The sequence below is a fragment of the Lathamus discolor genome, chromosome 1, assembly GCF_037157495.1.
Source record: "Lathamus discolor isolate bLatDis1 chromosome 1, bLatDis1.hap1, whole genome shotgun sequence".
Classification (NCBI taxonomy): Eukaryota; Metazoa; Chordata; class Aves; order Psittaciformes; family Psittacidae; genus Lathamus; species Lathamus discolor.
The window spans coordinates 117,032,194-117,059,535 of NC_088884.1; the positions used below are offsets into that span (position 1 = coordinate 117,032,194).

Below are 27,342 nucleotides of genomic sequence, written 5' to 3' on the forward strand. Positions count from 1 at the left end.
TGATGGGGATGTCACTCCCAGGCTGCTAATACATTATGTTTGCTTGGCCAGAGCCTTCTCTGCTTATTTTGTGGCTATCACACAAGTCAGCCAAGCACATTCCTGCTGAATGACTGATGTACAGATTTTGCTCAGTGCACAAGCACACAAGAGTTAGCAATTATCTAGGTATCATTAGGAATTGCTTCCTGATGAAACATATTGAGCTTCCAAGAAAACATACAGAGGAAAAAATTGGCTTTTTATTCCTCCAATACTGATAACATCTAATAACTAGCACTTCAAAGAATTGTTAAGCTTTGCTGCTACCACTTCTGGCACAAATCTTTGCTGCTTAGGACAAAATTATATTAAGCAAATACAGTACATTATTTAAAGCCACTAAACAGTTTCTTTCCAAAACAAAGCAACATCATTAGTCAAATATTATCAAATTCACATTCAAAGCTTTCCCTCACCACCAACCAGACTTCAAAGCTTTTTGTGTCCTGAAGATCTTGAATATAATTCCACTGCGGTTTACAATATAAACATTTTTAGTTATTTGTGACTGTTTAACATCTTATTATCATTAATTTGTATTTTATCTGGTCTGGATTGCACATTGCTTCCTTATGTAATTTTAGAAACCATTTGTTATATTAAACATGCTCTGTCCAAAGACCTGAATGCAGCAACTTCTATTTACAAGATCTCAATGGCTGGCCGCTGTTCAGCCCTCTTTGGTATGCACAGTTTTGGGACATGTAAGTCAAAATCATTCAGGTAGACAAAAATAAGCATAAAAATCAAATCACTGATGTTATTTCTCAGAGAGATAATTACAAACACCAACACCTATAATTCACCTGCGCAGATCAGCCCATACATGGACTCTGCACTCAAGTCAATGGAATTCAGGACATGTCAAGGGCTTCCTCTTGCTTGCTGTTTACATTGTAGACAGATGAAACTGTATATCTGTCCATCATATCTGAAAAATCATGGCAGTCAGGTGAAGTTCCCGACGATGGGAAAAAGTTTTCCCATTTTCAAGAAGGGGAAAATGGATGACCCAGGGAATTACAGACCAGTCACTCTCACCTCTGTGCCTGGCAAAATCTTGGAGCACATTCTCCTGGAAGGCATGCTAAGGCACATGAAAAACAACAAGGTGCTTGGTGACAGCCAGCATGGCTTCACTAAGGGGAAATCCTGCCTGACCAATTTGGTGGCCTTCTGTGATGGGGCTATGGAACTGATGGACAGGGGTAGAGCAGTTGATGTCATCTACCTGGACTTGCGCAAAGTGTTCGACACTGTCCCAGACAACATCCTTGTCTCTAAATTGGAGAGACATCAATTTGATAGGTGGACCAATCGGTGGATAAAGAACTGGCTGGACGGCCGCACACAAAGAGTTGTGGTCAATGGCTCAGTCTCCAGCTGGAGACCAGTAACGAGTTGTGTCCCTCAGGGATTGGTGTTGTGACTGGTCTTGTTCAACATCTTTGTCAGTGACATGGACAGCAGGAGTGAGTGCGCCCTCAGCAAGTTTGCCGATGACACCAAGCTGTGTGGTTCGGTTGATATGCTGGAGGGAAGGAATGCCATCCAGAGGGACCTTGACACACTTGTGAGGTGGGCTGATGCCAACCTTATGAAGTTTAACAATGAGAAGTGCCAGGTCCTACACCTGGGTTGGAGAAATCCCAGCACAGGTTGGGCAGAGAAGAGATTCAGAGCAGCCCTGCAGAGAAGGACTTTGGGGGTGTTAGTCAGTTAGAAACTTAACATGAGCCGGCTTCAGTGTGTGCTTGCAGCCCAGAAGGCCAACCGTATCCTGGGCTGCATCAAAAGGAGCGTGACCAGCAGGTCGAAGAAGGTGATCCTGCCCCTCTACTCTGCTCTTGTGAGACCTCACCTGGAGTATTGTGTGCAGTTCTGGTGTCCTCAACATAAAAAGGACATGGAACTGCTGGAACAAGTCCAGAGGAGGGCCATGAGGATGATCAGGGGACTGGAGCACCTCCCGTATGAAGACAGGCTGAGAAAGTTGAGGCTGTTCAGCCTGGAGAAGGCTGCGTGGAGACCTCATAGCAGCCTTCCAGTACCTGAAGGGGGCCTATAGGGATGCTGGGGAGGGACTCTTCATTAGGGACTTTAGTGACAGGACAAGGGGTAAAGGGTTAAAACTTAAACAGGGGAAGTTTAGACTGGATATAAAGAAGTTCTTTACTGTAAGGGTCTTGAAGCACTGGAATGGGTTGCCCAGGGAAGTTGTGAATGCTCCATCCCTGGTGATGTTCAGGGCTAGGTTGGACAGAGCCTTAGGTGAAACGGTTTAGCATGAGGTGCCCCTTCCCATGGCAGGGGGGTTGGAACTAGATGATCTTAAGGTCTTTTTCCAGCCCTAACTATTCTATGATTCTATGATATTTAGACAAAACAACTGTGATCTGTTTTGATTCCATTAAAACAAATGTAGAAAACACAGGGTGAAATGAGAGAAGTGAAAGTTATGCTGATGTTTCACAGTGGCTGAGATTTTCTTGGTGCTGTATGCTTTCATCCCCCTACAATTAGTTTGAAGGTTTCTACAATATTTACTCTATTGATGTTCTAACAACATGAAAAAAGTTTAAGCAAAAACATTTTGCTGGAAATTTCCATTACGCTGGTAACAAATGTTGGTTTAAAGATACTAAATACAATGATTCTGTTTCATGTGAAGAGGTTTTCATATATTTAACCTGTTTGAGCACAAGCTTGTTTCATTTCAGAACAATTTCAGAGCTATGAGTCTCAGTTTTAGATGTGAAAATTGAAGAGCAGCAAAGGTTAGAGCATGTTTCGGAGACCTCTACTTGCGTAAGACAAGCATTATTTAAGTCTATATGCGTATAAGATCTCACTTGTCAAGATGTCAAGAAAAAAATGTAAAAACCAAGCACAGCAGAAAGCAGGTTTAATATGCTTGCTATTACCAACAAGGTGAAGGAGAAAAACCTCTAGGAGATGGCATCATTCAGATTTCAAGCACATGCTAAACAGATACAGGAGTTACTTTACCTTGAATTCATAAAGGATTATGAAATACTGAAACTGCTGATAGTAAAGGAAAAATCCAATCAAACAAAAATTCAGGTTTGCCTTTTAGTGCTAGAGAAAGTGTAAGTGTGCTATGCTGTTTGAACTAACCACAGAAATTATTCTGGATTTCAGCACAGTATTTCACAGCCCATTGCCTTTCAAGTCCTTTAGCATTCAGAGAGCCATCTGACAGAAACTTTGAAACAATTAGATGCTGACAGTATTTCAAACACTAAGTCATTGTAATAATACCCAGATGATAGGCAATGTACTGTGTTAAATTTTAAGTACAGGTAGACTAAATGGGTTTATCACCAGACTGAAAAAGACACCATAGTCAGATACAGATTTAAGCCATAGATCTGTGCCAAAACCACATCTAATCTAATCTAATCTACTATAATCCATTTGGGTTTGGGGTTTTGTTTGGGGTTTGGTTTTTTTGTTTGTTTTGGGGGTTTGTTTTTTTGTTTTCTGTTTTTTTGGGGGGAGGATTAAGGAGACATTCTCATTTTCTTACAGTAACAGGCATGCAAGCCAGGACTTTATAGACAAATTCAAAGCTGAATCTGCATATACCCAGAGAAGCAAAAACTAAACATAAATGGTAAGACCAATAATGATGTTGTATTATCCATTGTTATGTCTTAATTACCTTCCACACTTTAAAATGCAAAGACCCCAAGTTTGTGTTGTGATAAAGTACTATTATGTTTTTTTTCTTTTAATGCAAAAAAAGTTCTTTTCATTCTCCAAGGATTCAACTGTTAAGAAACAACCATCCTTCCTGGTGTTGCAAGACAAGTGTTAACTGTGCATGCTGTAGTCATGATTCTCCTCTAATGCAAGATACCAAATTACAGTCTATCTAATTAAATATCATTCCCTTGGAAGACCACTACCACACTTCTGAAGATGCCATCAAATCTCATATCACAGGAGTAAAACAGTCACTGAAAAATACTGAAACATCTCAGATGAGCATAGCATTTTGGAATTCCATTCTTTCTAAAAAGCAACTACTGACTAGAAAAACTGCAAGAATGAAAGGACTATTTAAATAAAAAGAATCTTAAGCTTGTTAATAATAAACAGAATCTTAAGCCTGTTAAAAAGTCAATTTATCAGAGTATAAATGCAAATTCCTTCTATGTACCTCATTACCAAAAGGCTTGGGAAAAAAGGTAGGCTACTGAACAAAAGAAGCAGCGTAGCCTCAGTCCAATTTCTGCTTTTGGAAATGCCTGTGCAACCACTGATGAAACAGAATGGAGGTGTATATGCATATCCACAAGAAAGAATCTGGACTAGTGTTTAGACTGCACTTGTAAAAGATAATGTTATTTGAATAACTCACTTTTTAGACACATCAGGCATTATTGTCTGTTCTTTTTTCCTTGTATCCACTGCTGGCTCTACAGGGGTAAGTACAACTGCAGCACATGAGACTATCGACTGGTATGAGTCTTCCCGGCAAACTGCAATGATAAAAAAAATTCAATGTTAAAGAGAGAACTCAGTGTGTATTTTAAATGCCTAAAGCAAAAAAAAATATAATCCAGTCATACTGTGATAAAACAAAAATACAACAGATTAATCAGACTTTACTGTGGTCACCTGCAATGAAAATTTTGTTGGTTTTCATATTTCCTTAAGTTTTACCTGATCTGATGTCGATGTGCTTGAGCTCATCAGTGTGTCTGAGCCTTATGGTTTTCGGACAAAACTCCTACCTACAAAAATCTCAGATTTTGTAAGAAAATAGACTTGAGAAAACATAATTAGTGATTTTTTTGTCTTTAACCATTACGTCCCACTTTAATCCAAAAAAGCCAAATCCAAATGGCCTAGGAGTGATATCTGATATATTGATTCATGACTTCTGTTAACATCAATTACCTATGTATTACTGTGCCGGATAATGACTTAGGCAGTATTTAGAGCTAAAAGACTGATTGTGTATTTTAGCTGACCATCTGACTCAATTAGCACTAATAAACGAATACCCAAAAGTCCCTGACCTCCAAACAGACAACTGTATTTCTTAAAGGTTGTATCTATTCTAAATTCTAAATTGCAAGGGTCACTAGTAATTTAGCACTTAGCAGTCACCACTCCTACGGATTTTGAAGGTATAGATTTCCTTTACAACCAAGGGGTACCTTTATGATCCAAATAAAAGCTGGAATTAAGAGCTGGTTGTACTGAACAAAGCACAGCAGCTTCTTATATTATACATTTATGGTACTATTATATGTCAAATATAAACAAGAAATGTGGTGACCTATCTTTTAAGTAGAAAGTCACATGATATTTTATATGTATAACATAGAGAACTGCTTTATAGTGTACACACGCACATACACAGCCAATAACATAGGTGTAGCATCCTGTAAAACAAGGATAATCAAAACAAGCTCTCAGCAATTCAAACCCAGTAAGAACCTATTCTACAAGCACATATACTTATTGTGATTGTGACAGTTGAGAATATTGAACTTTGACATTTACTTATCAAGATAAAACTTTTTTCTGAAGACTTTCCTACCTTCCACCCTCCATGTGCCTCCACATTGCCCACAGACAATGTACCTTTTGCACAGCCTATGCTCCTCTTATAAGAGGAGCAAAACTGGAATAAAACTTCACCCATCTTGCCTTGACTGGGTCAAGAACAACTAACTGTACTATTTTAACCTCAGCACTCAAATTACACTCAGCATGAATTCAATACACATCAACAAGATATACTGCATGCCTGATGAATACCCTGGAATGATAACTGGTGCTTTAAGGTAGCTATTGAGTAGATTTTAAGGAACAAGTCAGAGTAGCGTTAGATGTTTAGACAAAGTTTGGAAAAGTGCAAAGGTCTTTTTGTTTTCAGAGCAATTCTGAGCTGTTCAGCAAAGAGCACGAATAGCAGAGCACAGGTAGATTCTAGCAGGAAGAAAATCTTTTTGTGGAGTATTTGTAATTACATTTTATGTTCTGCAGCATTGTTTTTGCTGGTAATTTAAATATTAACATGCATGTTGTGCTAAGTGACTAAGACACATAAGATGACCAGTACTGAAACCTTACTTTCATTTTTCTTTCGAGTCAACATTACTCAAAACTTTGTCACTATTATAGACACCCAGCTCCAAAACGCAGTCACACCCAAAGAGAGCATGCTATATTGCCTACAGGTACGCAAGTAGGATATACATTACAGCTCCATGCATAACCAATCAAGGCAAAAGCTAATACAAAATACGTTGAATTAGAGAGACTAAAAAAGAAAAAAAAGAACTTTATGTGATTTTTATTCTACATCTTACTATGTTACATGTAACCAGCACACCATCTAATAGCAAGGTGCTTTTGGTGGGCACCAAGTAATGTACAAAATAGTATCTTCTCACTACAACCAGTAACTGAAAATATACAGATAATAATATTTATGCCTATTTGACTCTTGATTTGCAGCCAAAGTATTATAAAAAGATAGGTCTGTCAAAGAGCGTGCCCTGGTTTGGCCTGGGATAGAGACAAGTGTCTTCCTAGTAGCTGGTGCCATGCTGTATTTCAGCTTTAGTCTGAGAACAATGATGATAACACACTGATGTTTTTAGTTGTTGCTCAGTAGCACTTAACCTGATCAAGGATTTTTAAGCCTCTCATGCTCTGCCAGTGAGAAGGGGCATAAGAAACTCGGAGGGAGCAGAGACAGGACATCTGACCCAAACTAGCCAAAGCAGTATTCCATACCACAGCACATCACACCCAGTATATAAACTGAGGGGACTTGGGTCATAAGCCACCAATAGCTGGTTGAGGACTGGGTGGGAATCAGTCAGCAGGCAGTGAGCAACTGCCTTGTGCATCACTTCTTTCTTGAATTTTATTCCTCTTTCTCTTTGCCTTCGCATCAATACTATTAGTACAGAATTTTACTTTATTTTGATTATTAAACTGTTCTTATTTCAACCCATGGGTTTTACCCTTTAATTGATTCTCCTCCCCATCCCACTTGTGGTACCATTTGAATATCTAGTTGTTACTTTAGAACTCAGAAAAGGCCTGGTGACTACGGAAGCATCACAGGGTAGGATTCTCCCTAGATCAGTCACTGTCCATCAGGGTAATTACAAAGAAAGATAAAATAGGAAATCACAAGTAACAACAACACTACTAGTCTCCTACCCTTTACAGAAACTTCATGAAGTAATAAAACTGTGAAATTGCTTCTGTTTACTAATTAATACTATACGGGAGTTGTATAATCCCCTGATTTACAGCTGAAGACAAACCCAATGGTCATTCAGTGGTCTGAGCTCACAGACTTTTTTTTTCCTCCCATCCTAGACAGTGATACTCTTTGGTCTGGCTTTTGAAAACCACTACAGTTCCTCCTTTAATCTCAAGTCTCTGTGCATATAGTCATAAGTCATTATGGGACAGTATAATTAAAATGTCATGAAATAGCAACAACACAGCAAGTAATTTTCACCTACTGGAGTGTATTCTCTTATTATCTGTTCATAACTTGCATTAAAATAATGAGAATGTACTTGAATGTGGACTCTCAACTTTAACACTGATGGTGATGGGCACTGTTTTAATTAAGGAGATGGCTTTTATTTTACACTTCAAACTTCTCTTAAGGGTAGTTTCTTTTCTACACCTTCATTTTTTATCTACAAGTGGCTTATATTAACTCCCAGAAAGCCCATTAGTGATGCCTGCGCATCATAGTCTTCATTAATCCAAATTTATTTGATCCTCAAAATACTACAAAATTCAGAATAGCAAACAATTACACTAAGGGATTACCTCTTTTAACCATAAATCTTCCCGTGTCCAACTTGCACTTTAACAACCAGCAAAAACTTTATAAATTTAACTTTGTCACATGAATTATTAAGGAAAATAGAGAAAGTCAGAATTTCCAATCATCTGAGTTGGTGTTTGTAAAAGTTTATTACATTATTCCTGACATGAGTGTGCAAGTTAATTCCATGCTCACCATCCTCTGGGTCCAGCCATTCAGCCAGTTTTCAATCCACCTCACTCTCTGCTCACCCAGCCGATGCATCAACAGCTTGCCTATGGGGATCTTACAGGAGGCAGCATTGAAAGCCTTACACAATATCCACTGCTCCAATAAAGAAACCTGTAAGAAAATTTCCCATCTGCTACATTTTTACAATGGCACACAAACATTAAGTACAAATTGTAGGTAGAGGTTCATTATCACACTTGCTACCACATATCTCTGGAAGCATAGAAAAAATTGTACAAGGTATCAACACCAAACAATCAGCTAATTTTATACCACCTGCAGAAATTTCTTTAAGAGACCATTATTTAGAATCTCAGAATGTATTGCACACTGAATACCTCCTGAAAAAAAATGTAATTTCATGTGAGATTTTTTTTTCAGTACCACTGCATATCCTTTATTCACAATTCAATCATTATATGAACCAGCCAATAGCTGTAGTGAAATAATGCAATTGCAGGAATATCTTTATTGTGCATTATCATTAAAGGAACACAATTTTCTGCATGAAATAAAGGACACTATATACTAACTACAAGTTATATAAAGGAAACTGTACAGAAGGAGAAAACAAACAGTTTAACTTCACATAACACTATTATGACAGATCTGTACTGCTTTTGAAGTTGCATAATTTCTCCCCAGATTCTTCAATTTACACTTTAATGATGCATACTGTTTGTTTTCTTCTATTGCCAAGTGTTTTAAAAGTACCCCATATATTAATCACCAGGAGTGCTGGCTTGGATTTACCCTAGCCGGTTTAACCAGTCCCAGAACATCATTCACTATCAAAACAGATCTCTGCATCTGGAGAAGAAAAACATTAGCTTTTTAATTTATTTTTCCTCTTTGCTGTTTCTTTTAAGAACAATGAGAACGACAAATTAAGCACTTTTCTTCTACTTTAAACCAACCAGTGAAAAAAATCTTAATTCCCTAAATAGTAGGCCAGTAAAAAGCCTTCAACTGCTACTGAATAGAATGTATCTCTCTGGAGAACAAAAAGATGTTTAAGCTCTAGGGGTGTAATTTACAGTGTCTATTTCAAACACTGTTAATTGTACACAATTTTTTGATTTTTTGGTTTTTATTTTTTCTAATGGAGAGAGAAAATCTGGTCATTACCACTCATTATCAAAAAAATAAAGTCTCCCTTGACACAAGATTCAAGTGATGGTTACATGAAATTATCAGCAAGTGCTACCTGCTTAGAGAAAACAGACGGGAAATGTTCATATGCAGTGTGCAATGAAGCATAAGGGATTCATGACAAAAGGAGATGAAAACAGTGAAGTACTTCTGAATTTTAAAAAGCTGGGCACTTCTGACAATTCAAAGTATTTACATTCGTGCCTGCAAAGTTTAAAATAATCAGCTCCCATCATTCAAGAGACAGATGAAATCTGGAAACAGCCGCTGGTTTACACCAAAACCCCTTCTGCTTTGGTAAAAAAAAAACAACCCAGGCAACCAGCCAGGAGCATGGAAGGCACTAAATGCTTTCCCCTGAAGTATCCATCAACTGCCACTGTAGGAGACAGGGGACTGATGCATTTGGAACAATGTCTGGATCCAAAGTATCCAATCACATATCCCTTTTACTACTGAAAGCCAGAAGATAACATTTTCATTACTCTGGAGCACCAATTTTCAGTGCAAACTTACATTTTGTTAGTTTCCTAAACACATCTCTGCCATGATGAAGCTTAAGAAATGAGGCACTCTCTGAGGCTCTCTGAGAAGGACGAGAGCTGCAAGCCACATGCGGGTTCTTCAGAGAAGGGAAACACAGGACAAAACCGTTTCAAATGAGACAGGAATAGAGGATCTACTGCAAATGTATGTTGTAGATTAGTCTAGTTTTGAAGAGGAGTGAAGAGCTGAGGAAAGAAAAAAGGAGTATGTGGAACACAGAACTCAAGCTAGTTTTTCCAGGAAATCTGCTACTAGAAAGAGTTTATAAAAGAGGATCTTGAAGTCTAGTTTATTAATTCTGGTATATCCAGCAAGAACTGTGGTTAATCACCATGCTAATCCCTTCCTCACAGCACAGACATGTCATCTGAGATTCTTGGTTCACTCAGCAGGCTCAGAAAGGAACCACTGTTCAGACCTGTCTCTTCCCAAATCCCAAACATCACCTGCATGAAACACTTCAGCAAATTCAAGTATATGATTTCAGTTCCATACCATCTTTCTCAACCCCAGAAACACAACAAAGTTTTTCAATACTTTATTATTAAACCCTAAAGCCCAAGGAGATTTTCAGTCTCTTTAAAGCTAAACAAAAGGTCAAGGTACTTTGCATGAAAGCCATTTCTGCTCATCTACTTAAAAAAAAAAACCTAATAATAATAATAATAATATAAAAAAAGGCCTAAGTTTCCTGCTTGATTCCAGATTTTATGATGGTCTTTGAAGGGAAAAACGAAACTAAATGGAGCTCTATTCTATTATTAGTTCAACAGTTATTCTAGAGCCTCTTACCCCTTAGAAACAGCTACATTTCATGATATTGGCCAAATGAATACTTAAGAGAATGAGACTATACACTCACAGTCCCCAAAGGATTTGCTGTAATGATTCTGCAATAAAACCACAGGCCCAATTCTTAAACACAGCATAAACACAATCAGAAATTTTGTAATAGCAACAATTATAGGCCCATTACGGGCAAACGAATTACTTGATATCAAGTTCTTATGTTTCCTGGCTCTTTTGTAGTATTCACAAAGGCTGCACACACATCTACTTTGTGCTATTCACTCTGGCACCCAAAGGTAAAGGGTGCATAATGCAATGCATAGCAGGAAGTATGGAATTCTTCTAATACTGCACCGTTTCTGCAGTGATTATCTTGCTTCTGCATCCCAAGTTTGTTTGGTGTCACAAGCCACTGTTACAGTAACAGCCATGTGTGAAATTTAGGCCTACTGACTTGTACTCTTTGTATAAGAAATTAAACTGTAAAAAGCAGCAAATACTGCTTCTTTTAATTGTCATGCTTAATGGAATGCTGCCATTACCATACTGAATGGAAAAGTATGTATGCCCTTATCACCTAAAGACCCTACAGACATGGTAAGTCATGGAAACACTGATTGCTAAAATGATCACCTAGATAATAACAACACTGATGACCCACTTCTTGCATATTTTCTGTCAAGTACACTGTATTGACAGAATGGCTTTAGCTTGCTTTCTCTTGAGAAAGACAGGGTATTACCTTAACTCCTGTTCAGAGTCTTCTCAAAGAGCCTCAGCCAGCTTACAATGACTTGTAGACTTGCTTAAACAGAGGGGTTGTGCCTATGTTCACTAATCCCTCATGATTATTATGGATTTTGTGAATTAGTTAAATTACTTCCATTTTTGAGTGAAACTGTAGCATCCACAATGTCCTGGTAAAGTTCCAAAACTAAACTACAGCTTAGATGAAGGAATATTCCTATTAGCCCACTTTAAACTTCTCACCAGCTGGTTTCATTTGATTCTCCCAATTTTAGTACTGCAAAAGACAATGCACAATTCCCCCTTCACTTCCACTCAGGATTTTACAGACTTCTTTTAGATGCTTTGCTAGTTATCTCTTTTACAAGCTGCAGAATCTGCATTTGTATTTGTTCCCATGTAAGACCTGTTTCATATCTCTGGCCACCCTGCTAACTTCTCCAAGAACAACCACTCTTTGTTGGAGTTCCTGCAAACGATGAATCACTGTGGCAACAATAGGGGAAGCTATAATTACATTCTTAGAAGTAGATTAGCTTTTCAGCTGTAACTACTGTACATCTAAAATGTTCTATGTATATCCATTTATGACTGAGGCTACTTCTAAAATACTTTCTTATTCACAGTGAACTACTTAACGCAAATATTGTTTCAAGCAGCTTACACATGCTTTTTACACTGGAAAAAAAAACAATCTTGAAGAATAAAAACATATTCTAAATCCAGTAGGTATATATTGCTTCTCAGTATCAAAAAGCATTGGTTTAGGGTTAACATTAGGACTTCTAAACTAACTCTCATTAGCTTTTGGCAACACTACTAGTCGGAGTGATGTCTCAGACTTGTATTTTTAGCACTGTAGTCTGTGACTTGCTTTGTAACATGGACATGAATGAAGAACACATATAAATCAGGAAAGGTTATGATGAAAGACTAATGATCTGAGTCCCAACAATCAAGTCTAATTCTGACAAACTGCAGGAAGTCTCATAATTGAATGCTGTGAATATCCATTAGACTAAAATGTGGAGACTTAGTCATTCAGTCTAGGATACACAGTAATAATCACCACGTAGTACAAATAAGTGTATTGGTATATTCACAAAGAGGTTTTGAAGATAACTGGTTAAATTAATTTATCATAGAAAACAGCTGCAGGTAGGTTCATGGGGCAAAGGAGGCTCACCCAGACCTCCTCTGCTCTACTCAGACCTAGAATCTGCCATTCTAGGCCTATATGCAAGCCTGAGCTCTGAGACCCCTTGGTACTCCTGACTGTGGAACCACAAAGTATGAGGCTGCCTGCAGGACCTCTCACCAGGAAATAACAAAGAAAACCACCACAGTCCCAGCTGATGGAAGAAAACTGAACTGCCAAGACCTCCATTTTTCCAGTAAGAATGTAAGACGTATTGCTGAACCTGCCAATTTCAGATGGAAGATAAAACCACCCCCTGGTAATAGCCACAAGATACAAGAAACTAGGAAAACCTTCTCTCTCGTCCTACAGATGGAGAAAATTCCAACAGGGACTTCACCAGGTACAACAGCTAGCTGCCTCTAAGTTCCCTTTTTAGCCAAGAGAAGAATAATAGTTTTAGTTCTATTTTGATCACGTTTGGGTTTCTCTTTAAGCTATGTGATGCCTTTGAGAGAAACAAGAGTGACTGTGACACTGGCATCTTAAAAGGAGGAATATAAAAAGACCTGCAGGGCATTTCTGCAGGCACAATACAAACCCCTGAAGAAATGACTACTCTAACAACAATATCCTCAACTGTCATTCACCACAAGTAAAACTGTCAAAACTCAATAGCAAGCATCTCCAGGAGTATAGTCTCTTGGCTTCAACTATTATTTTTGGCCTAGCTGAAATAAAGACTGACAGGCAAGCAACATTAATTTATTGCTGTTTGTATTGAACAGCTGTAGTCACAAGAAATTAATTTAAACAATTAATACACAGATAAACCTCCAAAAGCAAGTTTCCCAAGAGAAATTAGTAAATAAAATCACAATGTCAGCTCTCTGTGCAGTTTCTAATAACAAAAGGTCAACAGGAAAATAATGTGAGGTATTATTGTTTTGCACGAGTACAAGGCTATCTGGCTTTCCATTATAACCATACTGGCAACCACTAGCAGGACCACAAGGTACAGCTGCCAGCAGAGCTGTTTGTCTTCATAGTTGCAGAATGACAGCCTTTGTCAGCCTCAGTGACAAGCAAGCCAGTGAGCAGTCCCTACAGCAGCACATTTGTCACAGCTGCTCCTGACTCATTCCTTCTATCATAGAAGTCACTCATATAGAGTGTATTAGAAATTTACACCGGACATTGACATGATTAGAGAATCCATGATAAAAATGCTCTACCTCTCTTTTCTTGAGGAACACATCTTCCATATTTATTATAAAATACAAACAATGTATTTCACACCTTTGCCTGTTTTAAGGTGATGGACTTCTTTTTTGAAAGAACAACAACCAAAAATCCTTGAGGAAATTTTGCTGTCATTGTTTTTGTTTAGGGATTGCATCTGCCCCAACTGCCCCAAGCTTAGTTAACTCCAATATTTGTACATCTCCCTTGAGAAACTTCAAGATCACTAAGTGCTTAACTGATTTTTGGTTTGTTTTTCTTAGAGCTAGAATTGTCAAAATTGTATAATTCTCTGGTACTATTTACTAAATCTAACAACACCACATACCAAATGAAATCAATCTCTTCAGAAAATAAAAACTAACTAATATTCGGGAGAGTCAATTCCACATTATTCTTCATCTTCTGTCTGGAGTAATTACAGACCTCTCCTGGGGTAGGCTGCAGCCTGGCCCACATGGTCATACAGGATCCTAGAGGAAAGCAAATTCAACTTAAATGTCTCTGCAGCCACCTAACAATCTTGTGTAGCAGCATGCATAAGCAAACAGATGGCTATTGCTCCAGCTGACTACTCTGGTGTAACCACAAAGTAGTGGAGAAATGAGGAAGGTGGGTATAACATCACCCACTGTCTTAACACTCAACAGTCCAGCAGCAAAGGGACTGGACGGTAGCATTATAATAATCTACTGATATACCTCTGAACCAAGAGTGGAAATGGAGAGGCTTTAAGGAACAGCAGGTTAAATCCTGAGATGAGGCAGAATACACCACACCTTCCCCCTCTGGACTTCTACAGCTAGGCATCAGCTAAACCTGCGTGTGAAGAGCACTTCTATGTTCACGGGATTGGAAAGTGAAGGCTCTTCACCGGTGTGTAGCAGCAGCAAGCAAAAAATGGGTACCAGGAGACAACCAGCAAAGGCATTTCCTAGGCTGTTCACACAGCTTTTCATGCAATACCAGGGAAACAGTGTTCACAAGTTAGCTAGGCGACAAGAAAGGTCAGTGAAAGCTGTGGACAGAGTGTGGTATAAAGCCTCCTGTGCCACAGAGAAAAATGGGTAACAGAACATAACTGTCTGTCCATTTGTTGTGCCTGCACTTTGAATATCCTGCCTATTTACACAGCTTGCAGATTTTGCTATGCTTTGTGTTTGTTACATAAATTTACTATATTTCATGGCAAAATGAAACTAATGTGGTCATTTGATCTGACATGTGGCACAGGTACATCCTGTGGTTCTTCCAAAAGTTCAATGTCATGGTCCTGATGGAAAACTCTGAAGAGTAGAGGCCACTGCTGTGACAGGTTCATAAGTGATCTGCTGAGTTCTTCCAATTAATGGTCATAATAAAAACACAATTTCTTCAATTGATTTTCAGTAGTACAGACCGCTGTGCTGCAGATAAAGCATATGTCAAATAAAATATATGCATATGTCTGAAAAGCAATAAAATAATTGATCATTACACTCATGCTATTTTACACTTCCTATAATAGGATCAAATATTCAAAAAAGATCACTAAAGCTTGAAATCTAACCCAGTTTTGGGGGCAACATATTTTACTTTCAAGATACATAAAGAGAAAAAGGAATAGATTGCAGCTGACAAAAAGGGTCAGGGTCAAAATGACAAGCAGGTCAGGCAAGCTTAGCAGTCCTGAAGAGCCATTAAACTGGATTATTTGAGCACTGTTTGAATGGAGTCCAATGCAGGATTATACACCTAGAAAAAGAATGCAGACTATCTCTACACCTCTGAAATGCTGTTTTGGTTCACAGCAAACAAGCGACTCAATGTGCTGTCTCTGCAAAAATGTCCAACACGAGCCTTGGCCTGTACAAATATAGAATTGGTGACTGAAGTCAGTGAAGTCAGGCTCTACTTGGTTACCATCTCACCTTCCAAAAAACCTGCCAGAATGGTGTGTGTTCATTATGCTGTATGTGATACTGTCTGGGAGAAAACCTCAGACCTCTCTGAGAAAAAAACAACAAAGAAAGGTATTAACAGAAGTCAAACATAGCTTTAAAAGCAATTAAACTGCTGGGAAAAAAAATACACAACCAACCAACCAGCAAACAAACAGGCATACAGTTGGTGGCTGGCTCTCTCTAGACATGTTTAAAGTTAAGACCAATACCTTTCTGAAAGATGTGTGTTAGTCAAACATATATTTTAAGGTTCATTACAAGCATAACTGTGCAAAGTATAATCACTTTGTTATTTAGGAGACCAGACTTGATGAACTGAAGCCCCTATCCTAAGTATGAAAGCCACAAAAGTTGGGTGCAACAAGGTCACCCCTGTAGAAAGTGTGTAACTCAGATGCTTCAGGTATCCTGACCTATAAGCCACTGTTTTTAATTACACAAGTGATCATGGCAAAAAAACAAACAAACAAACAAACAAACAAACAAACAAAAAAAACACATTAGCATGTACAGAGTTATTTTGGAGGCTGTTTTGCTTTAAAAAGTTATCTAAATCTTCCCCTTTCCGTAACTGTCAAATCTGATACTGAAGTTTACACTGCAGCCCCACAGAGCTCAATAGAGTGAAAGACAAATCGTGTATCACAAAAATAGATATAAAAGTACATGGTTTTAATTTCTTCCAAAAACATTTCCCTCTGCATGGGTCATAACCCTGCATAACACATGGATGTCTGTTAATTGAGCATGTGTGTGCTTGGCACCCATATTAAAATATGTCTAAAAAACTTCAGATCAGGCTACCACAGGACCATATGAAGCATCATGCAGACAGACTGGTACTGGAAACACAACAGCCAGAGCAAAGTGGTCTCCATCCAGGCCTGCAATGCTCTAAGCTCATTACACATCAGGAAGCTTACCAGTGAGGAGTAATTAAAATTCCTAACATTAAATAAAAAATCTCCAAACTAATTTACAGAGAAATTCTTTTGCTTCTCCTCCAAACCTACAAACCAATGCAACATCTAAACCCAAGTCACTACAGCCTTTTCAGATTCTACAAGTCATGAGAACTGCAAAGCAAAGAATGAATAAATAGGTCAGTTTTCTTTTATTGGCAACCAACGATTTGGAGACTAGATAAGAAGAAAATACTATCCCTCTACCTTGATTTCAGCACCTTTCCTCTGGTTTTGACTCTAAAAAAGGAAAGAGTGCCATTTAGTGGTCAGGTAGATTTACTGCACCTTTTAAACTGTAACAGTCTACACTGGTAATATTAGTAAGAGAATTGCAGATGCTGAGGGATGGCATGGGTTTTAATACTGTTGTTTTTCCTTGATGAAATACTGCAAAGGGTTTTAGGAGAGGAAGGATGGTGCTTTATTTAACACATAATTTTGAACCTGCAGTGGTGAATCTTTTTCCGCCTCATCTCTCCCAGTAGCAAAGAACTACATGCTCCTTTTCCCGCACTCCAGCAGGTGACCATCTAGGCTATAAACTTTATGAACATAGAAAAGGATACAGGAAAATTCTGTAGGTGTTGGCAGGAAGGTAACTTGAAAACTTGTTCCACAGAAAAAGTCATTATGTTCTAAACCAGCACAGGAAACAGGAGTAACACACACATTACTGATTTTCACAGGATAACTCTCAAGCTGAAGATAAAAAGTAAATGGCCAAATTCACCTGGAAATTCCTTTGGATTAATCAACCTCAGGATTTCTGAACCCAAGGTGAACTGGTTAAATAGAAGCAAAAGGATGAAAGCTCAATTCTCAAATTGCACCATTTGTCAAAGCAGATAAAGAGCGTTCATGAATATGGAAGGCTGGTTGTGCATCTGTGAATTCAGAAAAATCTGGCCTAATGACTATTTAAATAGTGTGAACACATTCACAACCCCACATTCCATCTTCCCTTGGGAAATTTTCAATCTCTACTTCAGATGTCATGCCAGAGGCATTCGAGGAACCAGTCAAGTACAACACATCCTTTCCAAATTTAGAGAGCTGCAAACAGACCAGATTTCTAGACATACCTAAAAATAAAGGGAAACCAATTTTTTTCTAATCCACAGTGATTCTGGAGATATCTTTTACCTACAACTAAATACCAGGGAATCTGGCCTTATATAAACCCACCTATATTCACCAGTGTCCACTGTTAGTTTCCATAGGACTTTCCACTTTCCTACATATTTATGTAGCTTGCTTCTAAAGGATGAGGCACACAAAAACCATACACACACAAGAACTCAGGCTGCACAAAAATTGTAACCTACATAGCAAAGCAGATAAATTAGCTCCCAGATTTCTAAACCCTAGTGCATTTAATGGCACTCCTCCATTCTCCTCCAAATGTCAACAGCCGTCACCTCTACAACCTAATTTCAAATCCTAGCACTCACTGGAAGGAGTCCCATTAATTTCAAGAATACTCTAGACACTAAGGCACAACGGTTATCCTTGGCTCTTCAAAGGGAGGGTGAGTAATGTGATTTTTGGTACACAGAGCGTTTACTTGCATTTTGGAGTGCAGGACCACCAATTCTGGAACTTCTTTCCAACTAGTTATTTAAGCCGCGGTGTACAAGAAGGTAATTTACTTCATTCTAGTGAGCAATTATGCTCTTAGCTGATTGGAATTTAAGAGCATGCCTAAGATTAACACTTGACATTTGTTGAAAGCCCTCCTATTTAAAAACAAGAATTATTTGGAGGTTACCCAATATTTTAAATATCATATGTACTAATCAAAATAAAACTTCACCTCTGGCAAGATCTTAAATACAAATGTTGCATGCTGCATTTCTACAGTTAAGATAACATTCGAAACCTAAAAAAATTCAAAACATTCAAAACATCCAAAAATTGAAGGAAACATACTTAAGACATCCTCCTCCTTAAAAATACCTCTCATAATTGTCTTAGATGATTAATTTGTACCCATCAGTGGCCTCTGAAACAGCTAGATGCTTTATATGTTCTATAGCATAAAAAAGCTGGAGAATCAGCTATATAAAGTAACATTATTACATTTGAAAGACTGAAGATTGAAACTCCTGTTTCAGCCAAAATATAGCTTTATAGCTCTGCAATAAATATATGTAACAACACTACTCAGATGTGAGATGCCATGCGTAAAATGTGCTAAAGCTATTGCACTTAGGCCATCACCACACATTTAGATTTAAAAAGCACGCAATATATTTTCCACTCAACAAAGTTTTCTCACTGTACACTTCTAGTTTTCTTCAATATGTTCAGTTTATTAGCTCTGGTTTCAGAGGTACAGCCTAGTATAACAAGATAAAGCATAAAATACTGTTAAGAGATAGCTACAATCCCCTGGGATTAAACACTTGACCAGGGTTTCATTTGACTACTGTTCTCTGCCTCTGTTCCGCTATACAAGCAATGCGGATAGCAATGATTATATACAGAACTGCTACCTACAAATGAAAAGTGCTATAAAAGAGCAATACATTAAAATTTTATATTGATACTACTTCTGAATTCTGAGCATCTATTTTGATTTTTAAATGTACTAATGGGTTTGTTGCTGAAATGTGTTTCTAATATGAAGCAATACATTAAACATTTTGCAACCTATCAATGCCAAGACAGCAGAGAGACTGTTCAATCTAACTAGCAAATGATTCCCAGAGCTGTGCTGTCAGTACTAATGATGTCAGGCCACAAACATGAAAGTAAGGAATGATTACTTTACAGAACCATGATTTCTTCCGTCTGGTAGAGTAGGAAGCAAAGATGGCACAGTAAAGTATGGTTCACTGCAGCTTTAGAGGGTATACATAGCCTCCCTGTGCCTCCCAAGGAAGGTCAAGAATGACAGAAGGCCCAGCACTCCTCCTCAGTCCCTTGAAAGTCAAAGATGTAACATGTAAAAACTAAGTTTGAGAGTCAGGATGATTATGGGATCAAGGTTGACCATGAAGATGTCAAAGACATACAATTATTGTGGGGTACCCGAAACTTTCTTTCCTTAGGCAACTCTATTAATGATTTCATTTACAAAAAATAAAAAAAAGCAGCCAACAAGTAGTGTCTTTTCAGGATGGTGGAAGTCAGGATTTCAAGTTGTATCAGTTGGAAATAACAGTCCTCAGATTGGTGCCCGAGCTAACAGCTAAAACCTAAGGGGAAGGAAGTTTTAACCAGTTCTGGGGTTCACTTAAGTTACTCTCAGCGATTTTCTGATGTTGGCATAGTCCTTAAGAAGCCAGAGGAGGTAGCTTGCCTTTGAGTTGCAAGACCATGCTGAAAGCAAGAGAAACGTTAGTAAACCAGAAGGAAACTGTGAGATAACCTGCAGTCTCCAGTCCTCCTTGTGCAGAAACAGCACCTTATATTGAAACTATCCATTTATGCCTCTAAATAATAAGGAAATACATTTAAAAGGTGCATACAAATTATATATATATATAATAAAAATAAAAACCCTTACGTAAAGTCCAGGATATTGCTAATGTGCCCAGTAGCTGTTCTCAGTAGGAGTTTCCTGCACCTTGATTAAAGACTATAACATGAAGATTTGGAGACTGCTGTGAAGGTTAACAGTGAGGAGGTCCTTCTGTTGATGTACAGAGGGCTGTACAGTCACTTACCAAATGCATTAGATCTGGTCTTTCTTCCTTGGTTATGGAATATCTAACTTGTCATGAATATGAAGAGAATAAAGAAATATTTCTAAATAAACTAATCAAACCCAGTTTGAAGTTCAGCACACAGCAATGCATTAGGCAATCTCTAGGCTCTGCCTTGCTGACACAAACAAGGTTAAGTAACAACCATTTCATGTTTTATAGTTTCTCATAGGACAATGAAACATATAAAATGTTTTTTTGGCCAAGACGCTACTACTAAAACAAATGTGGTCTAAAGCATTTGGAGGGCACTTGCGCCATCATACAGGTACAACCCAGAGACACACCTTGAAAGATGGCAAAAATGCAGAAATCTTGTATGAATTTGGCAGTAACATACACTGATACTGACACAATATCTTCCCAACAAGTGAAAATAAAACTGCAGGAAATCACAGACTCTTAGAATAGTTTAGATTGGAATGGACCTTAAAGATCATCTAGTTCTAATCCCTCTGCCATGAGCAGGGACACCTTCCATGACACTAAGCTACTCAAACCTGCTTCCCAAGCTGGCCTTGAACGCTTCCAGGGATGGCAACCTGTCCAAGTGTCTCACCACCCTCACAGTAAAGAACTTTACGGTGAACTGATTTTAAGAACAGCTTGTCAAACAAGAGAGGGTTCCCATGATGGGCTCCACAGTAAATGTCTCATCTAACTAACCATGATTCAACAAACTACTGGATTAGTACTACCTTCCAGTCACCAGCTTCTTGCTTTGAAATCTCAAAGAGCCACTGAAAGGCAGAAAACCTCTTGAGACCCTCACCAATATTCTAGTGAATGTAAGGCATGAAAATAAATGGTTTTCTTTTCTCAAGTTCTTAATACTGAACAAATATCACTTCTACTGTCAGAAACAGAATTTTTTTTTCTTTTTGCAAATATAGTGCATTTATTCAGGTACTTGCAGAGGTTCACAAGTGTTAGTTTAGGCTCACACACACACAAAAAAAACAACAAACCCAAACCAACCAAACAAAAAAACCCAAAAAACCCCAACCAACCAACCAACCAAAACAAAACAAAACAAAAAAAACACCCACAAAAAAACCAAACAAACCAGAAAAGCATCTGCATCCAGGATCTCAACACTACTCCAGACTTATCCAAACAGAAATCCCAGAAAATAATGAGGATCGAAAGGGAGTGTAGGCCCCACCACACACTGCAGTGATGCTTAGCTTGATGTACATTGCCCAGGCTCTGGGATGGAAGGAGGCTCCAAGTGGTTACTGACTGCTCCCGCCAGCACATGTAATACCAGGCAGCCCCAGCCCCATGAGGCAGCTGCCAGGGCCATAGTGACAAGGGCTAGAGGAAATAGCTCTGCCTGGTTGAGCAAAGGCAAATAAGGAGCCAATTCTTACTTTAAGGCAACAGTGTATAGAGTAGAAGTACTGAGCTGCTTTATTACATCCCTCTTTGAGTCAAAGCTCAGTTTAGCTCTTCCTTGTTTTTACAGGCTTACCTGAAATTGTGAGCCAAGTCTGAAAACATGACTGCAGTCTATCACTGAAACTGGAAGTCAAAGAAAAAAATAACATTTCTTCAGCACTTATAAACTGAATTGTTTTTTGAGTATCTGAAGTTGGCCATACTTTGCTATGATACCTGCCAGCAAATCCCTGCTCTCTCACTCACTAAGGTCTCCATGTTGACAAAGTACAGATAACAACAATATACAGATTTTTAAGCTTATCAGCACTACCTTTTCACTATTAATGATGAAGGTGAAACAAAAATTTTCAGAGTTGCTACAAAATTATTTGAAAGATGTTTAAGCATTTAATAATATTTAATGTAATAATATTTAATAATAGCTATACCATAGCTTAACCATCTGTAAGTTTTTAGAAGTTCTACTTAAAAGATTGATAGCGAAACTTTTAAAAAGTAAGAATTTCCTGGAATTGTATATACAGACTACATTCATGTATGCACACTGTCATTAAAAGGCTAATACTGGGCACTCCTATTAATAGCACACTGTAGACAGTACCACACATCAAAGAATAACAAACATGTTGAATGGAAAACTTAAAGAGTCCCGTTAACCTCTCCTTAATGTGAAAGGGGTAAGAAGAAGCAGGCACAGGAAACTGCTGTTAAGTTTGGGAAAAGGCTTGTCTAATGTGTATTGTGTGTGTTTCTTGACAAAAAGTACTCATGACAAAAAAGAAAATAATAGATTGCATACTCGGGTGGTTCACTCCCTCCCTCCAAAGCGCCATCATCTACACAGGTAACTGAACTGGTAAGCTGCAAAACACCAGTCCTGATGGGAGGCTTCTGCCACTTGCTCCCTTTTAGCCTGCATGTCTGTATACACAAGCAGGAAATACTCAATTCCTGACGCTTTTCTGTCTATCTATTAAATAGAAAACCTTTCCCTTCCCAGTTACACAGTGTCTCTGCTCTTGATTCTTAGGAAAACTTTACTACCTTCTTAAAATAAATCTTCCAGTTTTCACTGAACAAAGGCAAGGGCTCAAATCAATCTGGGTGGAATAACTTAGAAATATTTCTGTAGAGAAAATACAAGTACCTCCTACATTACAAGCTCTGTTTGCAGGTAAACTATTATTGTGCTTTAAACAGGTATTTCACAGTTTTGACTATGAAACTGCATTCCCTTGAGAGGTATTTTCACAGTTCAGTTACTGTTAATACAATGTGAAAAAGCTAAGTCCAATATAATAGAAATTACCCTTGCATATAATTTGCAGGAGTGCTTTGTTATGCCCATAAATTAGTAATGCTAACAGGATAGGAATATTCAATAACAGTAGATAACCTGAAAAATTTTACATAGTAAAATTTACATTAACACAGTACTAACCTTGCATTTTAAGAACCTAGTAATCAGTGACGAAGAAATAAGCAGTCCACTTAAGGGGCTTACACTGTATATTAAGGTGCACATTCAAGTGGGCAGTTGTTTCAGAAAACTCCACTTCCTAGCCAAATCAAGAGCAAAATCTCACTAATACTAGTGAGGTAAAAAGAACACAGAAAATGCATGCACTGTATTTTGTATGCTGAATAATAAAAGGCAAACAAATGATTATTTCTGTGGAGTGCTGTGGACTACTTTTCTGTGTGAACATGAAGAACAGTTTCTAAACACACACACACAAAAAGAGAGAGGTTTATCCATTTACATTGTTTGTGCCCTTAAAATTCACCTAATATTCAGTTAATTCAAAAACAAGCTCTCAGGGCCCATATCTAATCAGCAGAGTTATTGCTAAAAAGCATTTCGACTCACTAATTAGAAAAATCCACAATCACACCTCGTATTGTAATTTTTTTTCTACTCTTTTAAACATCTAAATTTCTTACAGGGTTCAGATATGTATCACTGCCTTTCTGATACAGAGTGCAAATACCATGGAGACCTTACACTGCGAAAGAATCCCACAGGGTCTAACAAAGGCATAAGCAGGGCCATGACCCTGATATACATAACGGGAACGATGGCAAAGGTATGCTTTGTAGAAGAATTTCCTGTTTAAGAATCTGATTAACCTTTATTAATTAGGTACTGGATAGAGAGGAATTATCATTCAACTTCCTAGTAACTTACTGTGTTAATTTTACAGTGATATGACAAAATCTTTAGTCGCTCTAGATGCAATACTGGTTTTGGATTTTGTTTTCATTGGTATGGCTTTTTAGCTGATAAAGATTCACTTAAAAACCACAGCCTCTATAGACATAATTACCTTGTTACCAGGTTTCTAATTACAGTTGAAATTAATGGTATCATAAAAGACTTTGAAATAATTAAAAGTATAAAATATATAAATTCTATAGCATTTGGGTAAATATTAAAATTACTGACACATAAGCAAAAAAACACAGTCAGAATTATTCCACCTACAACACACTCTGCAGTCCAGGCTCACAGCTCAACACCACAAACCGTCCTGTCAACATTTCTCAGACTTTACTGGCTCCGGGTACATGTGAACAATTTTTTAAAGAGGGGCTGGAGGGGATGTGGGAATGAGGGCACAGAAGGATAGAATACAATTTCTCTCTATTTTGCAATATATCAGATAACCAAACCACACAAGTTTTCCCTAATGCTTAAGAACACAGTCATAATACAATAAATTCTAGAAATTCATATGAGACATGAATTCGGCCTTTTGTGCTGTATACTTGTGGGTTTAGGTAAAAACATTTTGAGCACATGCCATATTTTAAAAGAAACATTAAGTGCTGCAAGATCTTTTCTACAAAAAGATGAGTTTCTCTTCTCTATTGCTAAATTATCCCAGTAAAAACAGAAGAATGGATGAGAACAGACACAGTTGTAATCCAGAACAGAAACTCGCAGGTTATCATGTTATTCTGGCCTTTTTATTATACCATCTATATATAGGAATTCCCTGTACTTACAAATCAATTTTAATGAAATGAATTATCACCTCTTTACTGAATGACATATATGTAACTCCTTATTATCCCAAATGTAGGTAGACTATAGCCATAGGTTTATTAAGAAAAAAAACAATTAAAAATTCCCAACCTCGACCAAAGCATACTTCTGCAGTAATTTTTCCCTGTGGCCTTAATTCACACAGTTCAAGCACTTTATAGCCACTGTATTGCTGCTTTCCTCGATTCACATTTGCATTCAAGCACTTTATAGCCACTGAATCACAGCTTTCCTTTATATCCTCATACTTCCGATGAATGCTTGCAGTTGAATCACTGTATTTGCAGGAGCACAAAAGCATATTCATTTGTAAATCAAAAAACTGTTTTCAAAGACTATTTGAAGCTCTATGGAATTTTAAAGGTAGTTAAGCATACAAGATATCACAGCTAAACTGGAAGTGCATTTTGAGTAATCTGTGAGACAACCTTTCTCAGACAAAACTGGAGTGCAGATGAAGAGGCTAAACATAATAGAAAATGGTTATCACTCCTAAATCCATCACTGATACAGTAAAACTCTACTAGGAAGATCAGTGCATTGTGCTCAAGAATTCCAGCCTTCCATTTTGTCCAATGTGTAAAAAGGTAAAGATAAAGCCCAAGTTTAACAGAGATCTGCATGTTGCTTTGCTTAGGGTGTAGGGATTAAATCAACCAAGCTTTAGTAGATCCAAAAGTTTTAACAACTACGAAAGACAACATCTAGCTCTTCTTGGGACTCTGGAGCTTTCTTTGATTTCAACAGCCCATTGGCTTCCTGGGAGCTTGTATCTCACTGGAAGTCAAATGAAGAACCTGAAGTAACCAACTGTTTTTATAAAATAAGACTTGTGCTCCAAAGTCAGGTAGGTCTTGTGAAACGCAACAATGTGAAGTACAGCAATACCTTTTAAAACCAGGACACAGACCCTTAACTGAGGAAAACAGGGGTAACTCAAATTGAGTCCTAGTATCTTACATATATGTATAGTTCAACACGGCTCTTTAATCATAGAATCATAGAATGTTTAGAATTGGAAGGGACCTCAAAGACCATCTAGTTCCAACCCCCCCTAATGTCCCTGCCATTAGGGGAATCAGGTTGCTAAAAGCCTCTCCAACCTGGCCATGAACATGTCCAGAGATGGGGTATCCACAACTTCTCTAAGCCTTCAAGGTCAGTCCTCTTGGTACATTGGGAACACAGCAGTATAAAGCATCCACATACTAGAAACAGAAATAGCCCAGCTACCTGCCTAAAGCAGATATGTATAATAATGGAGTCCCTGTGCAAGATCAATGTTTCTTTGCTCATATAAAATTGAAGGGGGGGCTCACTTGCCTACAGTTATCCTCTTAGCACAAAGAGTTTTTGGAGTAAACACTAATGCAAATGTCAAGTAACACCCTCTGAAGCCACCATTTATTACCCGCCTCTGTAAAGGACATTTAACACCATAAAAAAAACCAGCATTAAATATGTATATAAATCACTACACAAAGGACACGCAGTTAACTTTAATCATTAATTAATTGTTTGCTGGTTTTGTTACAAAGACTCAAGGCTTAATTAAGTACCACAGGAATAGTCTTTCATGTTTTCTGACAGAACTGTCGTAGATATAACTGTTCAGAGACTTTCTTCCTCCTCCCAATTAGGCTTATGTCCTCTACAGTCATCCTACCCATTCGAAGCACTATAACAAAGCATATTAAGAAACACCACATGAAGATATGCATGACAGATCTAGCTACCTGCAGCTCACTGCACAGCCCCAGAGCTCTTCCCTTAAAGCCTACGAGATTCCTACTGAGTACTCACTCAACAAGTGAATGCTGTAACACTGTGTTGCACACAGTAGAACTGTATAACTCATTTTCCAGCTTCTCTGAAATTTTCAGAGACTATCAGAGCCTTATATGGCTAAGACTGCTGTTACCGTTAAAACTTTGGAGAACTACACACTGTCAGAATCTGCTCAGGTAATTTATTAAAAGGTGTTGCAACTTATTTTGCTAAAGGGAAAAGGATAAAACTGTGCAAATAGCTATACATGAAAAACAGCTCCAGCAACAGAAGCGATAATTAATTTAAAATAAAACAGTGTTAAACCAAGGTCAGAGTGTGTGTCTATGCACGACAACAGTTACGTTCCACCACTTTCTAGAGCAATATACTTAAGCTGGTGTAATTTGTCGGACGAGTAGTATGGTAAAACCTTAGCTAAAACTTTTGCCTTCTCCCTACAAACTCCACATAAATGCACTTCACTGTTTTGCTAGGATTCAGCTTTTCCACACTCTAGTGTCAATGAAAATCCCTCAGGTGCATCTAAATTCTCTTACGACAAAGATGATAAAAACACGCATATGTAAAACAGAGTGAATTATTTCTTATTTCAGGATATTATTATTTATGTTATATTTTATTATTTAATAACAGTAGCATTCATCATAAGCATACCAAAACAGTGGATGCTAAGGATCATGGGGAACAAATAAAAATGACTTCTACCTCAAAGAGACCACTAAGCCAAAAGCACATTAACTGAGTCTT

At 37.9% G+C, this 27,342-nt stretch overlaps 1 protein-coding gene across 10 annotated transcripts in view; it reads right to left on the bottom strand.

The window, feature by feature from the left end:
- Positions 1–27,342, bottom strand: part of CCSER1 (coiled-coil serine rich protein 1) — a 735,753-nt gene that overhangs the window by 532,329 nt on the left and 176,082 nt on the right. For all 10 annotated transcript variants that reach the window (XM_065691921.1, XM_065691927.1, XM_065691936.1 and 7 more), the window contains one exon: positions 4,430–4,550. In XM_065691921.1, the coding sequence (XP_065547993.1) occupies positions 4,430–4,550 (121 nt within the window). The remainder of the gene's footprint in view (positions 1–4,429; positions 4,551–27,342) is intronic.